General features: G+C 44.1%; 1 protein-coding gene across 4 annotated transcripts in view; it reads left to right on the top strand.

The window, feature by feature from the left end:
- LOC106575104 (partitioning defective 3 homolog B) overlaps positions 1-28,000 on the top strand; it is a 188,408-nt gene that overhangs the window by 132,644 nt on the left and 27,764 nt on the right. For all 4 annotated transcript variants that reach the window (XM_014151297.2, XM_045698766.1, XM_014151298.2 and 1 more), the window contains 3 exons: positions 1,363-1,573; positions 20,890-20,997; positions 21,225-21,542. In XM_014151297.2, the coding sequence (XP_014006772.2) occupies positions 1,363-1,573; positions 20,890-20,997; positions 21,225-21,542 (637 nt within the window). The remainder of the gene's footprint in view (positions 1-1,362; positions 1,574-20,889; positions 20,998-21,224; positions 21,543-28,000) is intronic.

Consider the following 28,000-nt stretch of genomic DNA (forward strand, 5'->3'; position numbering starts at 1 on the left):
TTTGATTAAATAATTAAGACACACAAATGACTCGAAAGAGCCCGATGGTCACAATGTTAAAAAAATGACAGCGAGTGCCTGTGACTGGCACACGTTGTCTCGCTCTCCTCCCTACTGCAGCGTGAAGGCACCACACCACAGCAAGTGTTTATTGGACTGTCTATGCTGAAGCTGCAACATCATTTCAGCCATTTAGTTTATTACTTGTTTCTGACTGAAAAGTTATGTTACCGAAATCCCTAATTTGTTGAGTAAAAACATTCCCTATTCCCTCAACCATTGCTCTCTTTAGTTGACACATGTAAGCATCGTAAGCATGTGGCCAATAGGGCCTGACCTATAGCCTTACATAATCACAGCAATAAATTGGTTTGAACAATCTCTGAACACAGTAACACGTGACAGCAAAATGGAGGCGGAGGACGTGAAAAAGAAACTCGAAACGGGGGGAAAGGGGAAGTCCGATATGTGGAAGACATTTGACTTAGTTGTGGAAGACATTTGACAATTTGTAAGTCGCTCTGGATAAGAGCGTCTGCTAAATGACTTAAATGTTAAATGAAACTACTGGAGAGCCAGGAAAAAGGAGGGTATAGGAGCAAGTGCTGTGTGAGTATTATTTGTGCCAAACAGTTGCTGTTAGATTACAATATTATATATTTTTCTGATCATTTGGAACGGTGTAAACAACACTAAATATGCAAGTGTACCGGAGAGTCTGCTAATTACAAAAAACTAAAAACAGTTGCATGCATTCGTGAACTGCGCTTTATTTATTGTTTAGGCTAATTATTCAAAACTCCCTTTATTACATTTTTAAACTAAAATGCTTGATTGCATTTCAAAGCATGAACGTCTCGTATGCTGTGTGATGGCATGAACGAATGAATGAATGAATGAATGAGTGATAAATACAATATAATGAAATATAGGCCTAAATAAGTTATGGTATTAAGACTAAACAGGATGGTGGTTACTATACAAAGCCTACTAATGATAACGACATTGCTTATTATTATAGTGACGGTGATGACAGTGTCAGTATCCAACGCAGGAGAAAGCGCATTTGTTATAAAATAATATTAGATTTATTAGTGTTGCACCATTATTTTTGACATAATATAACCATCTACAATTTCAGTGTCTTAGAGTGATGGACTGTGCCATCCCCGTGGCCTCCGCAATGGATAAGTCCACTGAAACAGACAGGTGTCTTGTGCACCATGAAATATTTGTTTTTATTGCGACTGCTCGACTAAAGAAACCTTGGTCGACCATCAGCCTATTGACCAAACAATCGTCCAGTCGACTAAATGGGGTCAGCCCTAGTTGACCTTTTAACCTTTGCTACCTCCCTCTCAGATGACCTGTCAGAGCAGAGCTCAGGTCGAGACACGCCCGTCAGTGGCTCATCCCGCCAGGACCAGATTGAATCAGAGACAGGGAAGAAGAAGAAGAAGAAGAAGACCAAAGGGAAGAAGAAAGAGAAGAAAAGCAAAGAAAAAGTGAAGAAAACCGAGGATTCTGAGGACCAGGAGAAAAAGGCCAAGAAGAAAGGATTTGGGCTCTTAAGGTAGGCAACCATTTACAATTTTACAATTCAGTAATTTAGCAGATGCTCTTGTCCAGAGCAACTTAACAGTAGTGAGTGCATAGATTTTTGTACTGGTCCCCTGTGGGAATCAAACCCACAACCCTAGCGTTGCAAGCTCCATGATCTTCCAACTGAGCCACACAGGGCCAATGTTTCCACTCTTTACGTTTCATTATATGCATCTCTGAATTCTAGTTCCACTCTTGCCTCTTTTAGCACTCCCCTTTTCCAACTGTTCAGGTCATTCAACCATTGCTTATTCCAGTATCACTTACCCAACGTTTTCACCATCCCAATAAGCAGCTAACACAAATCTCACAATTTCTTTCACTAGTACAGGACATTCCAACTCTGTTCCTGGAGAGCTACCCTCCTGTAGGTTTTCACTGTAAACCCATTTGTAAAATGACCTGGTTCAGGTTATCAACTAGCTAATTATTAGAATCAGGTGTGCTAGACTAGGGTTGGAGAGAGAACATACAGGAAGGTAGCTCTCCAGGAATAGGGTTGGAGAGAGAACATACAGGAAGGTAGCTCTCCAGGAACAGGGTTGGAGAGAGAACATACAGGAAGGTAGCTCTCCAGGAACAGGGTTGGAGAGAGAACATACAGGAAGGTAGCTCTCCAGGAATAGGGTTGGAGAGCCCTGCACTAGTTCTAAGCTAAGAATTATCTTGCTGAGATTTAGGGTAAATGTGATACTGAAAAGTAAAAAGATGGTTATCAATCTAGTCTTGTTATTACACCATAGAAGTTCAAACGTTTATAATTCGATTGCGATCAACTCAATTGCGATCAGTGTCTATCGATTTTAGGCCCTCGGATAAGAATCCAATCGTCCAGCATGTCAGTGGTAATGGTGGGGAGATGTACACAGTTAACATCTGACTTGGTAGCAGGATGGACACACACACACGCACAACCTTTTACTTGGTTGGTTTCTGGGAGGGTTGATGGTTGCAGGCGGGAGATGGAGAGGTCACTGGACAGGGCTGTTGTTATTGGACCTCTTGTCACACACGTACACAGATATGCATGCACACACATGCACATGCACACACACGTATGAATGCACGCACATTGGCACAGTGTGCATACAAACAATTACAGGAAAGTGCCGTTGATATCCAATTGGTAGTTACGATCTTGTCTCATTGCTGGAACTCCCCAACGGACTCGGGAGATGCGATGGTCGAGAGTCATGCGTCTTAACTGCTTCTTAACACACTGCTCGCTTAGCCCGGAAGCCAGCCACACCAATGGGTCGAAGGAAACAGTCCAACTGAAAACCTAAGTCAACTTGCAGGCGCCGGCCCGCCACAATGAGTCGCTAGAGCACGATGAGACAAGGAAATCCCCCGCCTGCCAAACCCTCCACTAACCCGGACGATGCTGGGCCAATTGTGCGTCCCAGTCTGTAGTGGCGCCTCAGCACTGCGGTGCAGTGCTTTAGTCCTCTGCGCCACTCGGGAGGCCCTACACACACACACACACACACACACACACACACACACACACACACACACACACACACACACACACACACACACACACAGACTTGCAAGTGTACACACACACACACACACATCCATGCTCACACACACTAACTACACTCACACTTTCTCTCACTCTCACTTACACTCACCACACACACACTCCATCACACACTCTCTCGCTCCCCAGCTTGTTCTGAGAAGGTTCAAAACATAGCCTTGTGCGCTCTCTGACTACTCACTGGGTTGAAGGCTTTAGCCAGGACATTCTTGAACCATTTGACTGAATAAAAATTCCAAGAAACATTTACATTGCAATTGAACATCCAGCCAAGTGCAGCCCTAAGCGCAGAGTGCAGCTGGAGCAGAAGTGGAGGGCAAGACACTTAAACGCTCCCAGATTTTCCACCAAACACTCTGGCCTGATGATTGCATGTGAACTATGACTTAATTAGCTGGAATACGGCGTAGCTCAAAATCTGCATCCCAAATGGCACCCTAGTCTCTATATATGGCACTACATTTGACCAGGGCCCATAGGACTGTGGTCAAAAGGAGTGCACTATATAGGGAACCGGGTGCCATTAGAAACACATCCAATCTAATTGTAGATCACAAATGTTGTTTTACTCTGATGGCTGTATTTCAAACTGGAAAAATGAAAGACTGATCGAAAGCGTGTGCAACACTGTAGCGGGACCAATGTATTTTGAGACTCTGAATTATTTTCATGGCCGTTATTGTTTTTATGTATGTGCCGTATTATTTTTGGGCGGCCTGATCCTTTGTTTGCGTAGGCAGGACTTCCACAATCCATTGTGTTATTTGGACTCACCACTCAACAAGGCTATTCTGAAATCAAAATACTCACAGTGCCAATATTAACTGGATTATTGTATTTTTCTCTTTATATTGCTCTTTCTTTGTACTTAGTTTCTTTATTTCGCTCTTTCCCTCTTTTGTTCCCTTTTCCTTTATTTTATTTCATTCTTTCTCTCACTCTGAGAGGACAGCAGTATGGTCTCTGCATTCACAAAATCTAGTCGATACTTCCATCGCCGCTCCACTCCCCCCACCGCCATCCACGCACTCCTACACACTTCATATCCCCCCATATCCCCCCTTCGATGCGAGATGACTGGTTGTCCCTTCGGTACCTACAACAGTAGAGATTGAAGTGTCCTTGCTGAGCGAACCGCCTGAGGGAGTTTCAGCATTGACAGGCCTTTTGAAGATCAGCCACATTACTCGTCAGCCACGTGAGACTCCTCACCGTGTGCATACATATACAGTACACTCTCTCATAGGCTCTTATGAAAGATGTGTACGGTATGTTCAGTACAGAGACGGGTGTGGCAGCTTTATCAAAGTGCCGGTGGAGACTAGAAATGACTACATATTCTCATGGGTATATGTGCAAGATGTCTACATTTACTGTATGTTGAGGTGTCTCAATGGTCCTGTCAACACGAGCCTGCCTGTTTTGAGGTCCTCTTCCTGACTGTAGCCGACTGGCCGGGCCCGAATACCCAACCCGTAATTGTGTTCTTAATAGTAAGCTGATTGGGTATGCGAAAATAGGAAGTTTAATAGTATGTGACATTTATCAAGTTTTGTGTGCTTTAAATGCCAAGATGTCATACTCATTTTAGATTTTCATCTAGAACGATTTCACTGCATGCTATTAAAGGAAATAAATCGTCTTTTCTGACCCACGTGTGTTTGACAGCAGCTGATAATGAGATGATAATCAGATTAGAGCAATTCCACAGTTAAAGATTTTTCACTTTAAAATGTATGTTAAACAAAAACCAATCATTGCAAAGTTAAACAAACCTTAACTCTACGCACAAGGACTACTTTTAACATTTTCCCCCCATAAAATATATATATATAATCATTCGCAAGGAGATTCCTGCAAAAATATTATTTGAAGATATTTATATTATATATTTTAAATTATCTGAAGAACAGTGCAGATGCAACGTTTTGTAACAGAATGACAGTTTGTGCCGTCATTCTGTTACCAAACTCTGCATCTGCACTGTTCTTCATGTAAATGTGTTTTTGTAAAACGTTCAGTGGAAATTGATGAAAATCGTTCTTGTGTATAGAGTTATATGGTTTAACTTTGCAATCATTGGTTTTTGTTTGGCTTACATATTAAAGTAAAAAATCTGAGTCTCTGTATCATTCTGTTACCAAGGAATTGCCCATAAGGAATGAATGGCACCAGACCTCCACAATTGCGCATCAGTGGACGCATTCTCAGTATGGGTGAGCCTAGTATGTTGATATTTGTTGTACCCAACCCGTAATTGTATGTGTTATTATAAGTACACAGTATTTTGTTTTAGTAAGTAGTAGTAAAGACCGATTCCGGACACGGCGTGTGTGTGTGTGTGTGTGTGTGTGTGTGTGTGTGTGTGTGTGTGTGTGTGTGTGTGTGTGTGTGTGTGTGTGTGTGTATGTATGTATGTATATATGCATACATTTGTCTTTGTATTTGTGTGGCTGTTTGTATGTTGCATTTACTCGTCTGCCTGATCACAACTTCAATAACAGGCACTTTCCTGTGACCTGTGTGTGTGCGCGTATCCTTATACATTTCTGCGTCCGGTCTTTCTTTCCCATACTGCCTCCTCTCTCTCCGTCACCCTCCCCTCCCCACCTCTTCTGCCCGTCACTCCAGCTCAGAGTGGCTGTCACTAAGGCCCTCAGTGTGACAGACAGACAGGACACGGCCGTCCCCACTACTATTGCCAATTTGGGGACATGAAAGCCAGCACGCTGATCCGCTGTTTACAAATCCCCCTCCGCTCGCTTCCATCCTCTTTCCTCTCTTTCTCTCCCTCTTCCCGGGGACAGATATAATCCATCAGGAAACCAAGCCAATTTGCGGGGCCCGTTCCGGACCTAAATTCTCTAATTTACTTCAAAAAGCCCAGTATGTGGTTGTGTTATCCTAAAGGATGGGTGCCGTAGACGGACCACACCCTTCTCAGACCTACTGTAAATCCCCCATATATGGCCTGCATCCCGATTTGCCACCCTTCTCCCGAAGTGTACACTTGCATGGTTTCCATCATGGATTTAACAATTGTGGAAACTCCCTTCAGCCAATGCTTACACCAATCCAATGCTTTTAAATCCATGACAGAGTGTGTGCAAGTGCAGACTTTGGGTGAATTGAGACTAGTTCTTGTAAGTGGACCAGAGTGATTCTGGAGTTGTATGGCGTGTTTAGATGTGTTGGTGACATTAAGCTGTGACGAGCTGAAGCTGAGATGTTTTTTCTTAACCGTAATGTTGTTAGCTAAGTTTGTCATGGTTTGTCACGTCATGGTTTACCTTGTTGACGCTTTGAAGGCAGGTGGCTTTTTGTCCTCACAGGAGTTGACCTTGAAAACATGTCAGGATGTCTTGGAGATGTTTTTGTCTGTTTTTTGTTGTTGTCTGTTTGCAGGTTGTATTTACTCCCAAGTTAGTCTCACCACTCATCCTGTGGGTAAATTATTTACTATAATCTTTGAGTACTCAGGACAGTAGTTTTCATTCCATAGTTATTTCTTTCAGATTTATGGAATGTTGATTTAAAAACCAGTCCAATGTCCACCAGCAACCACCAGCCAAAATGCCTCCTCCCTGAAAATGTTTGTCGTTCTGAGGCACGGTGCATCCTATATCTCTGGCATGGCGCAATTCTTATTTCTAACTTCCCTATGGACGTCAACGGAGGGTCGCGCTATCGAGGTGCGCAGGTCGAGAAAAACAAACGATATATATGTTTTGCCTCATGTTGGACTGCTTCCTGAAATTATTTGGTAATTTACTTGTTGCTGTGGTGACCTGTCAATCAAGCATTAGAGGGATTTTGGAAGGGAAAAAAACAGCCAAAGAAAGGAAAATCCCCATGCATATATATCAGATACTAAACCGTCAACATGACAGGCAGGCTTCTTCTTTCCTGTAGAGCGTAGCTCCCTTAGTACAACACCACTGATCTATGTCAAGAGGTTTGGACCTCTTGGGTTAATGGCTTGGGCTTTGGCCTGACAAACAAAGGGCAGTGGGTTCAAGTCCTTTTATTTCTAATCACGGATTCAGTGCAATATATTGGCAGGTACAATGATGGATAACAAGACAAATTGCTTCAGGATAAGAATATATGGACGTCTGGATATTCCAGACATATCATTATGGCTAGACGAAAACACCGGTCAACCTCAGACGACGGATGCTCATCATCGACCAATGAAAGCAGCTCATTGAGCCATCGGGGAGTTGTCTCCTGGTCATCTGATCTCCAGCACTTCAGGTCCTTCACTTATCTGGCTGAGTTTGACGTTGTTGTCGAGACTGACTGATCTACGAGTCTCCTTGCATCATAAATAACTACTCAGTATTATTTGTAGATCAGTCAAAATTTACCCATGATGCATCGCGGGTTTTGATTCTGTTAATCATGGCCTATGTCTTCATGGAGGCTGATCCACCAATGAAAGAAGCTCATTAAGACCTCTTCAACCAATGTAAGAAGCCCGTTGACCTATCAGGAAGTTGTCTCCTGGTCATCTGATCCACAGACCTTCAAGTCCTTCACTCTGTCTTTATCCAGCAACATGGAGGCTCATCGACCAATGTAAAACGCCAATTGAGCCATCAAGAAGTTGTCTCCTTCTACTGGTCATCTGATCTCATTGCTTCAGGTCATTCACTCTGTCTTCATCCAGCAACAAAGGATGCCAGGAAGCGATTACACCTCTTCCAATGGCCGCCATCCCGTCATCAAGCTCAATGTGATCGATGGGCTTCCTCTGCCATTAGGTGTCTGCCGGCCATCTGTCCGTCCCAGGCTGTGTGTGTGTGTGTGTGTGTGTGTGTGTGTGTGTGTGTGTGTGTGTGTGTGTGTGTGTGTGTGTGTGTGTGTGTGTGTGTGTGTGTGTGTGTGTGTGTGTGAGTGAGACATTCCTCCCTTACAGGAAAAGATTAAGTGGCTCTTATGAGGTCTAAGGAGAAGGGCAGGAGTGGTCACAGCACGTTAACCTCTAATCCTGCCCTTTTCATGGGGTAGGAAGGCTGCCTGTAGGGGGGAGTTGGGGATATGGAGGGTCACACTTCTTTCTTATTCTCTCATTTTCTTCCTTGGATTGTTTTGAAATCAAAGTGCAGTGCAATTATTGGCTGGCCAATGGTGCCTCTGCTTTGCTCTCTTTTCCTTTTCTCTGTCACATACATTCTCTCTTTCCTCCCTCTCTGTCTTTCATTACACCTGCTCACTGCTTGTTAGGGTCTTTGTCATTGTTCTGGTGTGTCTGAATCCTCAACACCTTTAGTAGTCTGGATGGAGTAGTTCTATTGAGACCTTTGATCAGTCACTCTCACCCTACAGTATCTCTTCATCCCGGGTTCTGTGTGCTGTCCTGGACTTAATGACTGGCTCAAACAGTGCTTGGATAAACACACACACACACACAGATGAGCACATTCACACACACACACACACACACACACAGATGTGCACACACATTAACGCATGCACACGCACAGATGCTCACTCGCACACACAAACAAACACAAATAATCACTCACTTGCACGCACGCACACACACACACACACACCAAAGATCACTCTCTCCCTCCCAAATGAGTGTGGAAGTAAGACGTGTAACTGACTCGTTAAATATTCATTTGTTTTTGACAGAAGTGGGGGGGGAAAGGAGACAAGACAAATTGCCTGGAGCTAGCGCTTTGTGCATGAATCATTAAAATATGCCAGAAATCAGAAACGCAAACAATTAAAATAAAGCCCATATTTCACGTGCCGCCCTTGGGTGACAGACGCATCTCTCACTCTGTGGCCGTCAGAGAGGGAGCGCGCCCCTCCCTCTCTCTTCTCATTCCTCTCTCGGCTAAGCAGTCTGATTGACACGCCATTACACCCGGGACTGGCCAGACACTGTTTAAAGATGCACGCTCTCACACACACACACACACACACCTTTCACTTTTCTCACAGACACACATTACACCTTTCACTTCCCACATACGCACTCTTCCCTCATTAATGAAGCCACTCCTGAGAACATTATCAATCCCACCAGTCAGACCTCACACCCTGGAAACATCTTTCTCTCCATCTTGTCTCTCAACTCACTATCTGCTTACTCCCTACTTTCTCCCTGGTTCTTCTTCCGTTCCCTATTCTCTGCCTCTTTCTCCCTGGTTCTTCTTCCGTTCCCTATTCTCTGCCTCTTTCTCCCTGGTTCTTCTTCCGTTCCCTATTCTCTGCCTCTTTCTCCCTGGTTCTTCTTCCGTTCCCTATTCTCTGCCTCTTTCTCCCTGGTTCTTCTTCCGTTCCCTATTCTCTGCCTCTTTCTCCCTGGTTCTTCTTCCGTTCCCTATTCTCTGCCTCTTTCTCCCTGGTTCTTCTTCCGTTCCCTATTCTCTGCCTCTTTCTCCCTGGTTCTTCTTCCGTTCCCTATTCTCTGCCTCTTTCTCCCTGGTTCTTCTTCCGTTCCCTATTCTCTGCCTCTTTCTCTATGTTGGTAATTATATTCAGTGTTGTATTCATTTCTTTGACTGTGCATTGGAGGTTCCTGTATGTCTTGATTTGGTCTGTGCGTGCAATTGGATGTCCATGCAACTGGATGTGGTGCGGGTGCACGCAGTGTGTGTGCTTGCATGCGTATTGCATCCAACGAGAGAACTGATAAATCAATAACGACACCATACATTTTTGGCCTACAGCTGAACTAATTGTTATTTCACTCAAAGCTCGCTTCAACACAGTCTTTATTGCTCGACAGCAGTGGCGGTTCTAACGGCAATAGATTCGTCTGGGAGGGTGGTTTTGATCTATTTGGTCGTATAACTCTTAATACGAAGTGTTAATGTGAGGTGATTTAGCCCAAATTGCCGCCGCCTGCTGCAGTATGCATATGGAGGAAATAAGATAAATAGATTTAATTATGCCCAGTGGGAATAATGAGAGACTCTGTTTTAATTATTGAAGTGGGGAGTAACTTTCGGCTGCCAGGAAGGAGCTGTGATTCGCTTCTCATGCTGTCAATCAGGGGAAGAAGGTAGAGAGGGGTATAGTGAGGAAGTGTGTGGAGGGTGGCTGAGTTCTGTGTGCGTGTCTGTGTTTCCGAATGGGAAAAAAACACAAATGAGAGTGATATGACCCCCCTGCTTTTAGAAGAACCGTTTAATTCTTTCTCAACATACTTGTACACTTCAAGTTTCTTAACTGTCCTCTGCGTGATGTACACTACTGCAGTATTCCAGTGTTCTGTACCAGAAAACACCAAAGAGCCCCTGTTACATCACACCTCTTTCTGTAGTTTTTAATTTAACTCATCCCTACTTGTCTCTCTGGCTTCCAAAACTTCCAACTCCACCGAGGTACCGGTAGAAAATACACACAGCAATCTAATTACCGTGAAAACATTTATAGGCTGTGAGATTAAGTGTTCTCTCTCTATCTCTCGCCGCCTCTGGAATCCTCACTGTTCTCTATATTTCTAAGCTCCAACCGTGCCATACTTTCATGGGAGCTTTGGCTTATCCCTCCCTCTCTCTTTCTTTCTCATTTTCTCTCTCTCATTCTCTCGTTCAGTCTCCATTCGCTCTATTTCTCTTTCTCTCTCTGTCTCCTCTCTCTGTCTCTTTATCTTTCTCTCTGTCTCTTTATCTTTCTCTCGGTCTCCTCTCTCTGTCTCTGTCTCTTCTCTCTCTGTCTCCTCTCTCTCGCTCTCTCTCTCTCTCTTGTTGTCGTTCTCGCTCTTTCTCTCCCAGCTTGTTATTTTGGTACTCAAAGGCAGATGCATATTTTTCTGGCATTATCCCCGCTTCTTTATGGGTGATCAACTCCTCGTCCTCTGGAATGTGTAGGAATGGTTATATCATCGTGTGTGTGTGTGTGTGTGTGTGTGTGTGTGTGTGTGTGTGTGTGCGCGCGGTGCTTCAGCTGGCCTACCCACCTGGAACAATGTCAGAGTTTGTGTGCGCATGTAACTGGAAGTGTGCGGGTGCCCGCAGTGTGTGTACACATGCTTGCATGCATATTGCATATGTAACACCAGACACACCGTCTCAGCTATTAGCCTCAATCAATTCCATCATAGAAGACAGACGTCATCAATGAACTCCCCTGACAGACTGACAGACCGACCGACCGACAGACACTGTGAACTGTCTCCTGACATCATCACTCTTGCCGACTGAACGCCTGCTTAGACTGAATGCCTGTTTAGCTAGTCGTTAGCGCTTCACCAGTAACCCGTTTCCCACTGGCTCCATCCAACAGCGCTGAAGGAAGCCTATTTATTTACCGCTCTCTGCTTGTCGTCACACAAACAGCTTCATTTCCTGAGCTGCCAACCACATATGATAATGGAGGAAATGAGTCTAGCACACATACTGATAAATAGGCTACAGTATGTTTCCTTACTCTCTCTATTTCCCTCCCCTGTACCTCTGTCTGTTTCTCCCTCTTTTCCCTCCTTCCCTCCCTCCTTCCCTAGGGAGCCTATTCCACAGGTCGCAGGGCAATTATATCACCCAGGCTGTCTGTGATCTCACTGTGTTTTGAACCTCATTAGAAAGAAGACACAATCCTTTTATTTTACTCTTCCCCCCTTCTCTCACCCACTTCCTCAGAATGTCATGTAATGAGCATGGGGAAGCTTCTGGAAGAGGTGATTAAGATTATGAGTAAAGGCACCTTCCAAAAAAGCTGATTTTTCACTGGAACTCAACCGGACAGTCTTTTGTCTTGTCATACTTGGACATTTTGGGGATATTGGTTCTTGTTTCTTCATCGTAGAGCCGTTCTGGTGACTCTGGCGCAGAGGCAGACTAATGATGAGAGCGCTATACTAATAATGGTTCCGTTTGGCCCCTTGTGACAGTAGGATCACATTAAACCGCGACACCAATGACCTAGTAACCCAGAGCATCCATCTTACACCATTATGAGAAAGTAATGCAGCCAGTGCTATGATGTAGGTGTTGTGTGTTTTTAAATGAGATCTCCCACTCTTTGTGTGGCTGTGTGTGGCTCCCAATGAGCTTTCCCACACAGAGTGGTGGCCAGCTTCCTGTGTTGGTTCTCTAGCTTTTGGGGCTGTCAGGTGTCTCAGCATCAAACGGGAACAGGAAATGACAATGAGAAATTACATCCATATTTCTGAATAAACATGATTCGATAAGGACAAAGTTACACAGCGAGATAGAATCCAGCCCTCAAAGAGTCTCGCTCCATGCATTTTTGTTGTCTTAAAACAATTCAGACTTCAAATCTGACCACCAATTCAGATCTCCACACCACCTGATTGTCTTGAAAAGAAATGCTGAGGAAAGGGTAGAGGGAGAGATTAGGGAAATGAAGGAGTGAATTATGATGGAGGGGAAGTGGGTTTATACCTTCCCCATGGCAGGTACATACACTGAGTGTACAAAACATTAGGAACATGCTCTTTCCTAGACATAGACTGACCAGGTGAATCCAGGTGAAAGCTATGATCCCTTATTGGTGCCACTTGTTAAATCCCCTTCAATCAGTCTAGATTAAGGGGAGGAGACAGGTTAAAGAAGGATTTTTAAGCTTTGATGCACAGATTGTGTATGTGTGCCATTCAGCGGGTGAATCGGCGAGTCAAAAGCTTGAAGTGTCTTTGAACAGGGTATGGTAGTAGGTGCCAGGCACACCGGTTTGATTGTGTCAAGAACCGCAATGCTGCTGGATAGGCTTGGGCGGTATACTGTATACCGGGGTGTTTGGGAAAGGACACAGGATGGTTTTCAATACCTTCAACAAATATTGATTTGAAGTTTTTCAATACATTTAAACTAGTACCTGCTGTCAACTTGTGCACCTGCCACATCATTTTACATTATGAAGCTTACCGTAGTTCCGCAGAACAGTTCAGCCATTCACGTGTTTGTATGCAATTCACTACTAAATGTTTGCCATCAGATATCTTATAATGGCTTTCTGCAATCTGTTTTTCTCCCATTTGCTCCATGTACAAATGCTGCTCTTCCTTCAGAAATGAATGAATCACAGGTGTTCATTTCCACAATTTCTCTTGTTAACTTAAGCTTGTAAAGGTCTACACATTCAGTAGCTACTAGCTGTGCTTGTATAACTTTATGAGCTGGATTTGCCTGTGTTTGCAATTGCTTTGTTCGTTTTCTCTCATTAGCACTTAGCTAACAGCGTCTATGTGATTTCGCTATCAGATTTTTCAAATTTTGTTAGCATTCTGGTAGTAGAAGCCCAAAAGGCTTTTCTTGTGATTTTAGTGCCCCCTTGTGTGCTATGCCAGTAATACCGTAAAACCCGGAATTAGAGAAGGACGGTATGATGATATGAAAATCTGCATACCGCCCAAGCCTACGGCTGGGTTTTTCACGCTCAGCAGTTTCCCGTGTGTATCAAGAATGGTCCACCAGCCAAAGGCCATCCAGCCAACTCAACTGTGGGGAAGCTTTGGAGTCTACATGGGCAAGAATCCCTGTCGGACGCTTTCGACACCTTGTAGAGTTCATGCCCAGACGAATTGAGGCAGTTCTGAAGGGAAAAGGGAGGGGGTCTAAATATTAGGAAGTGGTTCTTAATGTTTTGTACACTCTACGTCTATCTAATTGTGAGTCTCTCTCTCTCTCTCTCTCTCTCTCTCTCTCTCTCTCTCTCTCTCTCTCTCTCTCTCTCTCTCTCTCTCTCTCTCTCTCTCTCTCTCACAGACAGACAGTAGAAGAGCGAGATGCTCTAATTTATGTACACGTAATGATCGGCCTCCATCACACACACAATACTGTGTGAAAGAGAGGGACGAGCCACCCAGCTCACTTCTCTCATGGAGGGCCAGACTGCCAGTGTCAATGAAGTCTGTGAAATAGATACTACTGCCAGCACCATGCTACGAATGGGCAATAATATCACTCATTCATATTACTGTTCTTCTAACAGTGATTCAATGTCTGCAGGTTGTACGGGAAGCAATGATAGGCTAGTTGGGCTTGAAGAAGTGTTTGAATGCCAAGTGAGCTTTGTTATTCCTCAAGCAGTTTTTCTAGTCTGGAGATGTAATCTGGAGTTGGCTGCACTCTCATATTCAAAGGTGTTAAGTGTCACTGGTGCAAAGTTGACTAGCATTAACTTGTGTCATGAAATGTCATGAATAGAGCTGACGCGATCCCTTATTCTCTACGTCAAAGAGGCATGTTCGTTTTACATATATTTCTAGAAACGTCATGATTTCTTATTCTACATGTTACTGAGGTGTGTTTGTTCTACAATCATATGTTTCTATCTGAATGTTTTCTGCTGAATGCGGCCCCCATAGGAAAGGGTTGTGACAGATTTGCCCCCAGGCCATGCCCCTGATAACATGGGGCTATAAGACCAGACATACTCTACCTGACAGAACACCCATTGTGTAATATAGATATGTGAATTAACCCATGGATTTGTATGTCTTGCTGCCTGTGAAGGCCATTGGGGGAATAATTAGTGGCTCAGAGAACCATGTTTTGGTTGAGAGTCCCTTCGGAAGCTTGAGAGCGACATGTGATTCAACTCCATGCCTGGAGGGCAAAAACACTTTGGGGCCCGTAGGATCAGTTTTGCCTTTTGCGTCCAAATGATTGGGGGGAGATCTGTTTCTAGAGCAGCACTCCCGCTGATGTTTTGTGAGTACAAGTCCTGGTTTGCAACATGTAAAGTGTTGGTTTCATGAGCTGAATTAAAAGATACCATAAATGTTCTATACGCACAAAAAGCTTATTTCTCTCAAATGTTATTTCTCTCAAATGCACAAATTTGTTTACATCCTGTTCGTGAGCATTTTTCCTTTGCCAAGATAATCCATCCACCTGACAGGTGTGGCATATCAGGAAGCTGATTTAAACAGCTTGATCATTATACAGGTGCACCATATGCAGTTTTGTCACACAACACAAGGAGTGTCTGAGGAGTATTTGTGTCTGTAATAAAGCTATTTTGTGGGGGAAAACTATTTCTGTTTGGCTGGGCCTGGCTCCCAAGTGAGTGGGCGGCACTGCCCAGTCATGTGAAATCCATAGATTAGTGCAAATTTAGCATGTTGCATATATATTTTTGTTCAGTATACAGTCGTGGCCCATAGTTTTCAGAATGTGAAAATTAATATTTGTGTCAAAGTCTGCTGCCTCAGTTTGTATGATGGCAATTTGCATCATACAATTAATTGCAAAGTTCCTCTTTGCCATGCAAATGAACTGAATCCCCCGAAAACATTTCCACTGCATTTCAGCCCTGCCACAAAAGGACCAGCTGACATCATGTCAGTGATTCTCTCGTTAACACAGGTGTGAGTGTTGACGAGGACAAGGCTGGAGATCACTCTGTCATGCTGATTGAGTTCGAATAACAGACTGGAAGCTTCAAAAGGAGGGTGGTGCTTGGAATCATTGTTCTTCCTCTGTCAAACATGGTTACCTGCAAGGAAACACATGCCATCATCATTGCTTAGCACAAAAAGGCTTCACAGGCAAGGATATTGCTGCCAGTAAGATTGCACCTAAATTAACCATTTATCGGATCATCAAGATCTTCAAGGAGAGCGGTTCAATTGTTGTGAAGAAGGCTTCAGGGCGCCCAAGAAAGTCCAGCAAGCGCCAGGACCATCTCCTAAAGTTGATTAAGCTGCGGGATCGGGGCACCACCAGTACAGAGCTTGCTCAGGAATGGCAGCAGGCATGTGTGAGTGCATCTGCACGCACAGTGAGGCGAAGACTTTTGGAGGATGGCCTGGTGTCAAGAAGGGCAGCAAAGAAGCCACTTCTCTCCAGGAAAAACATTGGGGACAGACTGATATTCTGCAAAAGGTACAGGGATTGGACTGCTGAGGACTGGGGTAAAGTAATTTTCTCTGATGAATCCCCTTTCCGATTGTTTAGGGCATCCGGAAAAAAGCTTGTCCGGAGAAGACAAGGTGAGCGCTACCATCAGTCCCGTGTCATGCCAACAGTAAAGCATCCTGAGACCATTCATGTGTGGGGTTGCTTCTCAGCCAAGGGAGTGGGCTCACTCACAATTTTGCCTAAGAACACAGCCATGAATAAAGAATGGTACCAACACATCCTCTGAGAGCAACTTCTCCCAACCATCCAGGAACAGTTTGGTGACGAACAATGCCTTTTCCAGCATGATGGAGCAACTTGCCATAAGGCAAAAGTGATAACTAAGTGGCTCGGGGAACAAAACATCGATATTTTGTGTCCATGGCCAGGATACTCCCCAGACCTTAATCCCATTGAGAACTTCTGGTCAATCCTCGAGAGGCGGGTGGACAAACAAAAACCCACAAATTCTGACAAACTCCAAGCATTGGTTATGCAAGAATGGGCTGCCATCAGTCAGGATGTGGCCCAGAAGTTAATTGACAGCATGCCAGGGTGGATTGTAGAGGTCTTGAAAAAGAAGGGTCAACACTGCAAATATTGACTCTTTGCATCAACTTCATGTAATTGTCAATAAAAGCCTTTGACACTCATGAAATGCTAGTAATTATACACTGCTCAAAAAAATAAAGGGAACACTAAAATAACACATCCTAGATCTGAATGAATGAAATAATCTTATTAAATACTTTTTTCTTTACATAGTTGAATGTGCTGACAACAAAATCACACAAAAATAATCAATGGAAATCCAATTTATCAACCCATGGAGGTCTGGATTTGGAGTCACACTCAAAATTAAAGTGCAAAACCACACTACAGGCTGATCCAACTTTGATGTAATGTCCTTAAAACAAGTCAAAATGAGGCTCAGTAGTGTGTGTGGCCTCCACGTGCCTGTATGTTCTCCCTACAACGCCTGGGCATGCTCCTGATGAGGTGGCGGATGGTCTCCTGAGGGATCTCCTCCCAGACCTGGACTAAAGCATCCGCCAACTCCTGGACAGTCTGTGGTGCAACGTGGCGTTGGTGGATGGAGCGAGACATGATGTCCCAGATGTGCTCAATTGGATTCAGGTCTGGGGAACAGGCGGGCCAGTCCATAGCATCAATGCCTTCCTCTTGCAGGAACTGCTGACACACTCCAGCCACATGAGGTCTAGCATTGTCTTGCATTAGGAGGAACCCAGGGCCAACCAGACCAGCATATGGTCTCACAAGGGGTCTGAGGATCTCATCTCGGTACCTAATGGCAGTCAGGCTACCTCTGGCGAGCACATGGAGGGCTGTGCGGCTCCCTAAAGAAATGCCACCCCACACCATGACTGACCCACCGCCAAACCGGTCATGCTGGAGGATGTTGCAGGCAGCAGAACGTTCTCCACGGCGTCTCCAGACTCTGTCACGTCTGTCAAATGTGCTCAGTGTGAACCTGCTTTCATCTGTGAAGAGCACAGGGCGCCAGTGGCGAATATGCCAATCTTGGTGTTCTCTGGCAAATGCCAAACGTCCTGCACGGTGTTGGGCTGTAAGCACAACCCCCACCTGTGGACGTCGGGCCCTCATACCACCCTCACGGAGTCTGTTTCTGACCGTTTGAGCAGACACATGCACATTTGTGGCCTGCTGGAGGTCATTTTGCAGGGCTCTGGCAGTGCTCCTCCTTGCACAAAGGCGGAGGTAGCGGTCCTGCTGCTGGGTTGTTGGCCTCCTCCACGTCTCCTGATGTACTGGCCTGTCTCCTGGTAGCACCTCCATGCTCTGGACACTACGCTGACAGACACAGCAATCCTTCTTGCCACAGCTCGCATTGATGTGCCATCCTGGATGAGCTGCACTACCTGAGCCACTTGTGTGGGCTGTAGACTCCGTCTCATGCTACCACTAGAGTGAAAGCACCGCCAGCATTCAAAAGAGAGCAAAACATCAGCCAGGAAGCATAGGAACTGAAGTGGTCTGTGGTCCCCACCTGCAGAACCACTCCTTTATTGGGGGTGTCTTGCTAATTGCCTATAATTTCCACCTGTTGTCTATTCCATTTGCACAACAGCATGTGAAATGTATTGTCAATCAGTGTTGCTTCCTAAGTGGACAGTTTGATTTCACAGAAGTGTGATTGACTTGGAGTTACATTGTGTTGTTTAAGTGTTCCCTTTATTTTTTTGAACAGTATACTTCAGTATTCCATAGTAACATCTGACAAAAATATCTAAAGATACTGAGGCAGCAGACTTTGTGAAAATTTATATTTGTGTCATTCTCAAAACTTTTGGCCACGACTGTATGTGAGAAAATAAAACCCAAATATTTTAGGGGTCAGATAGATGCTGACCCTGGGTCCGTTTTGCATTTTCCCCACTAATGGTTAAAGTTAGGATAGGGGGATGGGAAACTGATCCTAGATCTGTACCTAGGGGAAACTTCACCCCGGAGCGACACACTCTGTCTGTCAGCATGTCGTATCAGTTCAGAATACATACTGTATATTAATACCAGTTAATCATCATCTCAACCACATTTCCAACTCACTAATACACCCACTGCATTAACCCACTCTAGCAAATCATCACACTGCATTATCACCAACCTTTAACCATTGTACCAGAGGAAAGGGCGCTAATAAACATGTGGGAGTGAGTTTGGTTCGTATGTGTGTGTAATAGTGTTTGTGTGAGCGATGGGTACTGTTTCTCTGCTGTGAATTGCTAACGTGTGTGTGTGCGTATGCATGCTAGTGCACGTGTGTGGTCGTCATGGTATCTGTGTGTGCACATACGTACAGTACCAGTCAAAGGTTTGGACACACCTACTCATTCCTTGTTTTTTCTTTATTTTTACTATTTTCTACATTGTAGAGTAATAGGGAATACATCAAAACTTTGAAATAACATATGGAATCATGTAGTAACCAAAAAAGTGTTAAACACTTTATATTATATTTTATATTTGAGATTCTTCGAAGTAGCCACCCTTTGCCTTGATGACAGCTTTGCACACTCTTGGCATTCGAGCTTCATGAGATAGTCACCTGGAATGCATTTTAATTAACAGGTGTGCCTTGTTGAAAGTTCATTTGTGGAATTTCTTTCCTTAATGCGTTTGATCCAATCAGTTGTGTTGTGACAAGGTAGGAGTGGTATACAGAAGATGGCCCTATTTGGTAGAAGACGAAGTCCATATTAGGTCAAGAACAGCTCAAATAAGCAAAGAGAAACAACATCAAAGTCAGTCAATCCGGAAAACTTCAATTACCACCAAGTGCTATGATGAAACTGGCTCTCATGAGTACCGCCACAGGCAAGGAAGACCCAGAGTTACCTCTGCTGCAGACGATAACTTCATTAGAGTGAACGGCACCTCAGATTGCAGCCCAAATAAATGCTTCACAGAGTTCAAGTAACAGACGCATCTCAACATCAACTGTTCAGAGGAAACTGCATGAATTAGGTTGAATTGCTGTAAAGGAACCTCTACTAAAGGACACCAATAATAATAAGAGACTGGCTTGGGCCGAGAAACACGAGTAATGGACATTAGACCGGTGGAAATCTGGCCTTTGGTCTGGAGTCCAGATTTGAGATCTTTTGTTTCAACTGCTGTGTCTTTCTGAGATGCAGAGTAGGTGAACGGATGATCTCCACATGTGTGGTTCCCATTGTGAAGCATGGAGGGAGGTGTGATGGTATGGGGGTGCTTCGCTGGTGACACTGTCAGTGATTTATTTAGAATTCAAGGCACACTTAACCAGCATGGCTACCACAGCATTCTGCAGAGATACGCCATCCCATCTGGTTTACACTTAGTGGGACTATCATTTGTTTTTCAACAGGACAATCACCCAACACACCTCCAGGCTGTGTATGGGCTATTAGACCAAGAAGGAGAGTGATGGAGTGCTGCATCAGATCACCTGGCCTCCACAATCACCCGACCTCAACCCAATTGAGATGGTTTGGGATGAGTTAGACTGCAGAGTGAAGGAAAAGCAGCCAACAAGTGCTCAGCATATGTGGGAACTCCTTCAAGACTGTTGGAAAAGCATTCCAGGTGAAGCTGGTTGATAGCTTTGCACACTCTTGACATTCTATCAAGGCAATTGTTTATTTAGCCTTTATGTAACTAGGTAAGTAAGTTATTAACAAATTCTTATTGACAATGACGACCTACCCCGGCCAAACCCGGATGACGCTGGGCCAATTTGTGCGCCCTATGGGACTCCCAATCACGTCTGGATGTCATACAGCCTGGATTCAGACCAGGGACTGTAGTGATGCCTCCTGAACTGAGATGCAGTGCCTTAGACCACTGCGCCACTCAGGAGCAGCAAGGCAAATGGTGGCTACTTTGAAGAATCTCAAATATGAAATATATTTTGTTTTGTTGAACTATTTTTTGGGGTTACTACATGATTCCATATGTGTTATTTCATAGTGTTGATGTCTTCACTATTATTCTATAATGTAGAAAATAGTAAAAATAAAGAAAAAGCCTTGAATGAGTAGATGTGTCCAAACCTGTGACAGGTACTGTATGTGTGTGTGAGATGCATGCGTGTGTGTGTGCAGGGTCTATGTGTGTAAGCTTGTGGAAGTGTGAACACATGTTTGGCTGCGGGGTGAACTGGATTCTGGATTCTGCTGTTTGGTTCCTTCTCTCCCCTCTTGTAGTCTCTCCACTGCTATGTGGCCTGCTGCTCAACTAGTTCCTTTCATAATCTCTGCAGCCTCTATTGTCGCTTTACGAACTGCCACAATGTTTTGAATCCCAAATGAAACATCATCTTACCAATTTTTTTCACGTTGTGTCTCTCTCTCTCTCTCTCTCTCTCTCAATCCCTCTCTCCCTCCCCAGGTTTGGCAAGAAAAAGGAGGAGAAGAGCAAGGCAGAGGTGAAGGCTTCCAAGCAGAAGTTGGAGGCTCTGAGCGAGGAGGAGCTGAACAAGATTGAGGAGGGAGTGAGGTGAGCTCACACTGTTTGCCCTGTTGTCTGTGTGTATATCAATCAATGGTCTGTCTGTGTGTCTGTCTTCCTGTCTGTCACTCTCTGGCTCCACCCTTTATCATTCAAACACCTCGCTATTACATATATACAATGTATGCAGTTTTTTAGTCCAATCCCATCAAGTTAATGTGAGTTTGATTCAGACAGTGAGTGACGGTATCTGTCCCCTCTTATATGACCGACAGACACGAGCTCCGATACATGGAGGTGCGCGACGGCCACGTGACCCCCGACCCCCTGCCACCCGACTTGGAGGACGATGACCATGACCCCAACTACGCCCGTATCAACACCTTTCGGGAGCCCCCCAAGGGCCCTTCACCCTCCTACCTCAGCCGCACCCCTTCTCCTCAGCGAGCCCTCGGGGGACCACCCCCCGGCGGACCCTCACACAGCCGCCAGCCCTCGGGAGAGGACTTAGAGGGGCTCTATGCCAAGGTAAACAAGCAGAGAGCCCCGCCCTCGACTTCCACGTCGCAGCTTCAGCCCCCTCCGAGCGACAGGTGAGTTGATCCAAAAACCTAAAAATCACTCCTTCACAGTGCCCTCCAATGTATGACCTTGAGTTGCTGTAGTGGGTCATACTGTCACTATGGGGTCAGTGGGATTGGGCAAGCATGGGGGGATAGTTTATCTTTGTTGCCTTCAAAGATCCATTTAAAAACAGAAATATCCATGATAGATAATGTATGTATGTTTATTTAATTATTTAACTTATTTTACTATACATTTTTAGGATAAACAAACATGTGCAGTGCATTCAGAAAGTATTCAGACCCCTTGCCTTTTTCTATGTTTTGTTACGTTACAGCCTTATTCTAAAATGGATAAAAAATGTCCTCGTCAGTCTACACAAAATGCCACATAATGACAAAGCGAAAACAGTTTAAAAAAAAAACATTTTTACGTATTTACATGAGACTCGAAATTGAGCTCAGGTGCATCCTGTTTCCATGAATCATCCATGTGTTTCTACAACTTGATTGGAGTCCACCTGTGGTAAATTCAATTGATTGGACATGATGTGGAAAGGCACACACCTGTCTATAAAAGGTCCCACAGTTGACAGTGCACGTCAGAGCAAAAACCAAGCCGTGAGGTCGAAGGAATTTTCCGTAGAGCTCTGAGACAGGATTGTGTCGAGGGACAGATCTGGGGAAGGGTACCAAAAACATTCCCCAAGAACACAGTGGCCTCCATCATTCTTAGATGGAAGAAGTTTGGAACCACCAAGACTCCTTCTCGAGCTGGCCACCTGGCCAAACTGAGCAATTGGGGGAGAAGGACCTTGGTGAGGGAGGTGACCAAGAACCCGATGGTCACACTGACAGAGCTCCAGAGTTCCTCTGTGGAGATGGGAAAACCTTCCAGAAGGACAACCATCTCCGCATCACTCCACCAATCAGGCCTTTATGGTAGAGTGGCCAGATAGAAGCCACTTGTCAATAAAGGGCACTTGGAGTTTGCCAAAAGGTCTATGTGATTGAACTCTTTGGCCTGAATGCCAAGCGTCACATCTGGAGGAAACCTGGCACCATCCCTACGGTGAAGCATGGTGGTGGCAGCATCATGCTGGGGGATGTTTTTCAGCGGCCGGGACTGGGAGACTAGTCAGGATTGAGGGAAAGATGAACGGAGCAAAGTACAGCGAGATCCTTGATGAAAACCTCAGACTGGGGCGAAGGTTCACCTTCCAACAGGACAACAGAGAATATTCCTGAAAATAGCTGTGCAGTGACGCTCCCCATCCAACTTGACAGAGCTTGAGAGGATCTGCAGAGAAGAATGGGAGAAACTCCCCAAATACAGGTGTGCCAAGCTTGTAGCGTCATACCCAAGAAGACTCGAGGCTGTAATCGCTGCCAAATATACTTCAACAAAGTACTGATTAAAGCGTCTGAATACTTATGTAAATGTATGATTTCATATTTTTTTATATTTGCTTAAATTTCTAAAAACCTGTTTTTGCATTACGGAGTATTGTGTGTAGATTGATGAGGGGGAAAAAAACAATTTAATCAATTTTAGAATACGTCTGTAACGTAAGAAAATGTGGAGAAACTCAAGGAGTCTGAATATTTTCCGAATGCGCTGTATAGCTAACAACAATACTGTAGCATTTCTCAGCATGAGGGTTTAGGGTTCGCAGACCCTCAAGCTTTGCCCGAAGCAAACATTTAAAGTACACTATTTAGAATCATTAAGTAGGTGGTGTCATTTTAAAGGGAGAGAGGAAACGAACAACCTCTATGCCAAAAGAAATGTCAAAGCCTGTTCTCTTTGCTACCACACGACAAGCAGTACTAGTGCACCAAATCTGGAACCAACAGGACCCTGAACAGCTTCTTCCCCCAAGCCATAAAACTGCTAAACAAGACTGCTACATAGCTAATCAAATGGATACCCAGAATACCTGCATTGACCCTTTTTTGCACTAACTCTCTTGTGCTGACTCTGAACACACACTAGACCCTACCCACACACTCACACATACTTACACTGAAACCTCAACACACACACGCGACATACGCCCATACCATAGAATACACACACATGCATACTGACACCACACATACACACGTTCACACTCACCACATATGCTGCTGCTACTGTCTATTATCTACCGTGTTGCCTAGGCACTTTACCCCTACCTATATGTACATAGCTACTTCAAATAACTCGTATCCCTGCACATCAACTCAGTGCTGGTGCTCCCTTTATATAGCCATGTTATTTTTTACTCGTTATTGTTATTCATAATTCACTGTGTGTTTCTTCCTCATGTCACTATTTACTTTCTCTTTTTTTAATCTTTATCTTAACTCTGCATTGTTGGGAAAGGACCCCTAAGTAAGCATTTCACTGTTAGTCTACACCTGTTTACGAAGACTAGTCAAATAACATTTTATTTTATTTGAAAGTTAGAGGGAGATTGTGATAGAGGGAAGGAAAGAGAGCGAGAGGGATGGGAAAGGAATAGATTTGACTGTTATGAAGGGATCGAGTCAGACATGGAGAGGGGGAAAAAAGGGGAGGATAATTAGCCACAGTCTAGCAGCTTGACAGATCAGTTAGACTCCTCCCCTCTCCTCTAACTTAATTACTCTACCATTCTGTTCTTCTTTCCTCTTCCCTCATTTTACATTTTTCTCCGTCTTACTGTCTCGCTGTCGCTTTTTCTATTTCCTCATTTTCTCTCTTTCTCTGCCTCTCCCTCTTTCTCCCTCTCCTCTCCCTGCTCGACTACAGCAGCATAATTTGAACACTCCATATTCTACTGACATTTGTAATGGATGACTAATTGGAGCTAGCAACAGTGTAACATGATCAATTTAGTCTGGTTGGAATTGACTGTATGATAGTTTAGTTACGCCACATAGTCCTGGGTTCCAACCACACACACATTTACAGACTTACAACACACATCTGCTTGCGAAACGCACCCATTCATTGATTCATTCATGCATATGGACACACAGCTTTGCCGACACACACACTCAAACCCGCCCAGTGGTTTTGCAGCGAAGCCTTTTTGTAACCTAGCAACACTCCAGTCTAGAATCCAATGCCGCTTTTAGAGGACCAATTTGGATAGGGGAGAATTCTATTATATTGTGGCTTCGTGTGTGTGTGTGTTTGGTGTGCACATGCTCAGTAGTGGTACGTCCTTCTCCTCCCCCCTCACCTGTCAGAGAGGAGAAAGTTGACTCTGGAGTGTCTACATAATTTAGTGCTGGAAATGTTTTCATTAGGACTTCCATGGCAGGTGCGTCCATGGATGGGCGTCACATTTGATTACAGCGACGCTAGAGGCTGACCTGTGGAGAGAAAAAAACGTACCTACGCTTGTCAAATATTATTAGAGAATAGGTCAGCTAGTCTCTCCACAGACCAGGGAAAGGAAGGAGAGGGAGGAAAGAGGGAACAAAGAAAATAGTCACCTGAGGAGTTTCTTAAAAAGCCATGTTGCTTATGTGCCGTATTTCAATGTTGTTAAATAAAAAATATGATTGTCAGATTTTCTAAGTATATAGCCCTAATCCTAGACACTAGTCCATCTGCAACCCATAAGGACAGTATGCACTAGTGGTGTCAGTAGGAAAGACAGGAAGATAAAGTGTGGGTTGGAGTTCTCCAGAACTATGCTGACCGAATCCTTGTACTCATCCACCATCGCCCTCTCAGCCACCACAATTGCAACGTTCCACAGCGGATGATCAATACAGCACCATTTCCGTTTACTTAAATTTCCCTTCGTCCTGTCCTGTCTTCTCTTTGATGTGGCCAGTCAGAGACAGTCCCAGTCCCGGTGGCCCTAGTTCATTGGCCAAGTCTCCCTAATTAGTCCTCCTGAGGTTGGACATATACACACACACAGGTTTGACAAACATCCCTGAGACCAAAGGGAATGGAAGGTTCTGAAAGTTCCCCCATCCCTCCCCCCTGGAAAAGAGGGAAAATAGATATCTTTACCCTTTACTGAACTTTCCACTGGCGCTCTGGGCTCCCTGGTGTCTGGCTGGCAAACGAGGAGAAATTAGCTTCTGATGACAACCTGGTCCGATGCTCCCATAAACATACACGAATGGACTTACACACACACACACAGACATAGACACACACGTGCCTGCATAGACATGGTGCAGGTGGGTGTACCTGACCTCAAAGGCCAGCTGAATCATCAGTTCTGTATCTAAAATAACTTCTCAGTCATCTTACTATTTCTGCTTTCTGCCTAAAGTGTATGCTTAATGGAGGAGTTATAACCTCACACATTATTCTGAAATGTTTGTATTCTGTTAAACAGTTGAAGTAAGTAAAGAAACCTCTGCCCAGTTCCCACTAGGGTTAAATATTATCCCAGGAAAATGTTCCATCCCTAGAATAAATCACTTTTCTCCCAGGTAACCCGGTATTTCCCGCCAAAACCGGAACTATCATTCAAAAGCATTATAAAGCATATAATTATGCCTATGTCCGGATTTGATTAGAGCCTGATGCTACCTGAGCCTGATGAGACATACATTAAGTACATGTTATGAGCCCTACATTAAAGACATTTAATGAGGCCAAGCCCAAATGATTGTGCCGTCATCCAATACATATATGATATAGGCTACTGCACATTACGCACAGCAGAAAAACATAAAGCCCATAGATGTAGCTAGCTATATGCTCTCTTGGGTAAACAAGTTTTATTATCTCCAGTGGTCTATATATGGTGATATATAGTATCACTCTAGAACAGGATTATCTATTAATTATCTATTAATTTGCAAATAAATTCATAAAAAATCCTACAATGTGATTTTCTGGATTTTTTGTATGTATGTATGTATGTGTATATGTATATGTATATGTATATATATATATAACTATAACTATATATATATATAGTTATATATAACTATATATATGACTATGTGGCGTAACTATATATATATATATATATATCATCTTACAATTAAAAAATAAGGTGACCCCCGAAAGCCAGATAGAGATGGGTAAATCAGACACGCATTCCATCTTTATATTACTGCATAGACTATGCTGCAGAAAAAGCAGGCCTACTTGTCACAAAAAAGGAAGTTACCATGATGAGATGACAGGTCTACACGCATTGTGAATTGCACTCCATACTGAGATAGGCTGTCTGTCCCCACCCTGAGCGTTGATTATCATGCAGAGGCCGCAGAGAACCAATATTTAGACATTGCATATCATTTAACAGTTCCATTTCACGCCATGTGTTCATATAAATAATTTATTATAATTTACCAGGGTTATTTATCCTGGGAAAAGGGAGTGGTTTTAGGCGGCATATGTCGGTAGCCGGGGTTCCCGCAATTCAACCATAGTGCCCACTACCTTCTCTCTCTCTCCCTTGATACTTCAAAGTACTTTCAGTAGTAGTTCCTATTGGTGCACTGAATTGTTAGGAATTGAAAACTGGTCAAGGTGTGGAGAAATGCTCGATGCAAGAGCAATATATTTAAGTGTTTTATTAAACAAAAATGTGCACAGGGACACAAACTATACTTCTGCAAGGTTTGTAATAATCTTGCACCCTCAAGATGGTGGGCACTCGAGTGGCGCAGCAGTCTAAGGCACTGCATCCCAGTGCAAGAGGCATTACTACAGTCCCTGGTTTGAATCCAGGTTGTATCACATCTGGCTGTGATTGGGAGTCCCATAGGGCGGCGCAAAATTGTCCCAGCATCGTCCAGGTTTGGCCGGGGTAGGCCGTCATTGTAAATACTTGCCTAGCTAAATAAAGGTTAAAAAAAATGTAGACTACACGGAGGGCCTTGTGTCTGCAGGTTTTCTCTCCACCCATGTAGTTGATTGATAAATTAAGATTACTAATTAGTAAGGAACCCCTCAACTGTTTGTCTAAGTCTTAATTGAAAGGAAAAACCAAAAACCCGCAGACACTCGGCCCTCCATGGAATGAGGTTGACACCCATGCTTAAATACTCTTCCTTATCTGTTCGTTGTTTCATCCTTCCGTGCCTAGTTCCAAAACATTACATGAAGGCTGAGACCCCCAGTTGAATAGACTATTCATTTGAAACTTCTTAATCACTTAAGGACACCCATGGCCGATTTTTATGGCTCAGGGGCCCAGATACCAATTACTAAGACTTGCTTTACGGTAACCTCTGACCTTAGAGAGGGTACCTAGAGACCAAATTCCAGTAGGGAATAATCATCAAAATAGGGTTCTTATTAACAGAATGAATGGGGAGTCATTTAGTAGGTACGTGCTGAGCCTTTACATGGGCTGAGTCTAAAATGGCACCACCCTATTCCCTGAAAGAAGTGCCCTACAAAGTGCAGGGCTGCTCAACCCTCTTCCTGGAGAGCTACCCTCCTGTAGGTTTTTGCTCTATCCCCAGTTGCAACTAACATGAGCTTATCAACCAGTTAAATGTTATAATCAAGTATGCTAGATTAGGTT

This window comes from Salmo salar, chromosome ssa17, assembly GCF_905237065.1.
Source record: "Salmo salar chromosome ssa17, Ssal_v3.1, whole genome shotgun sequence".
Classification (NCBI taxonomy): domain Eukaryota; kingdom Metazoa; phylum Chordata; class Actinopteri; order Salmoniformes; family Salmonidae; genus Salmo; species Salmo salar.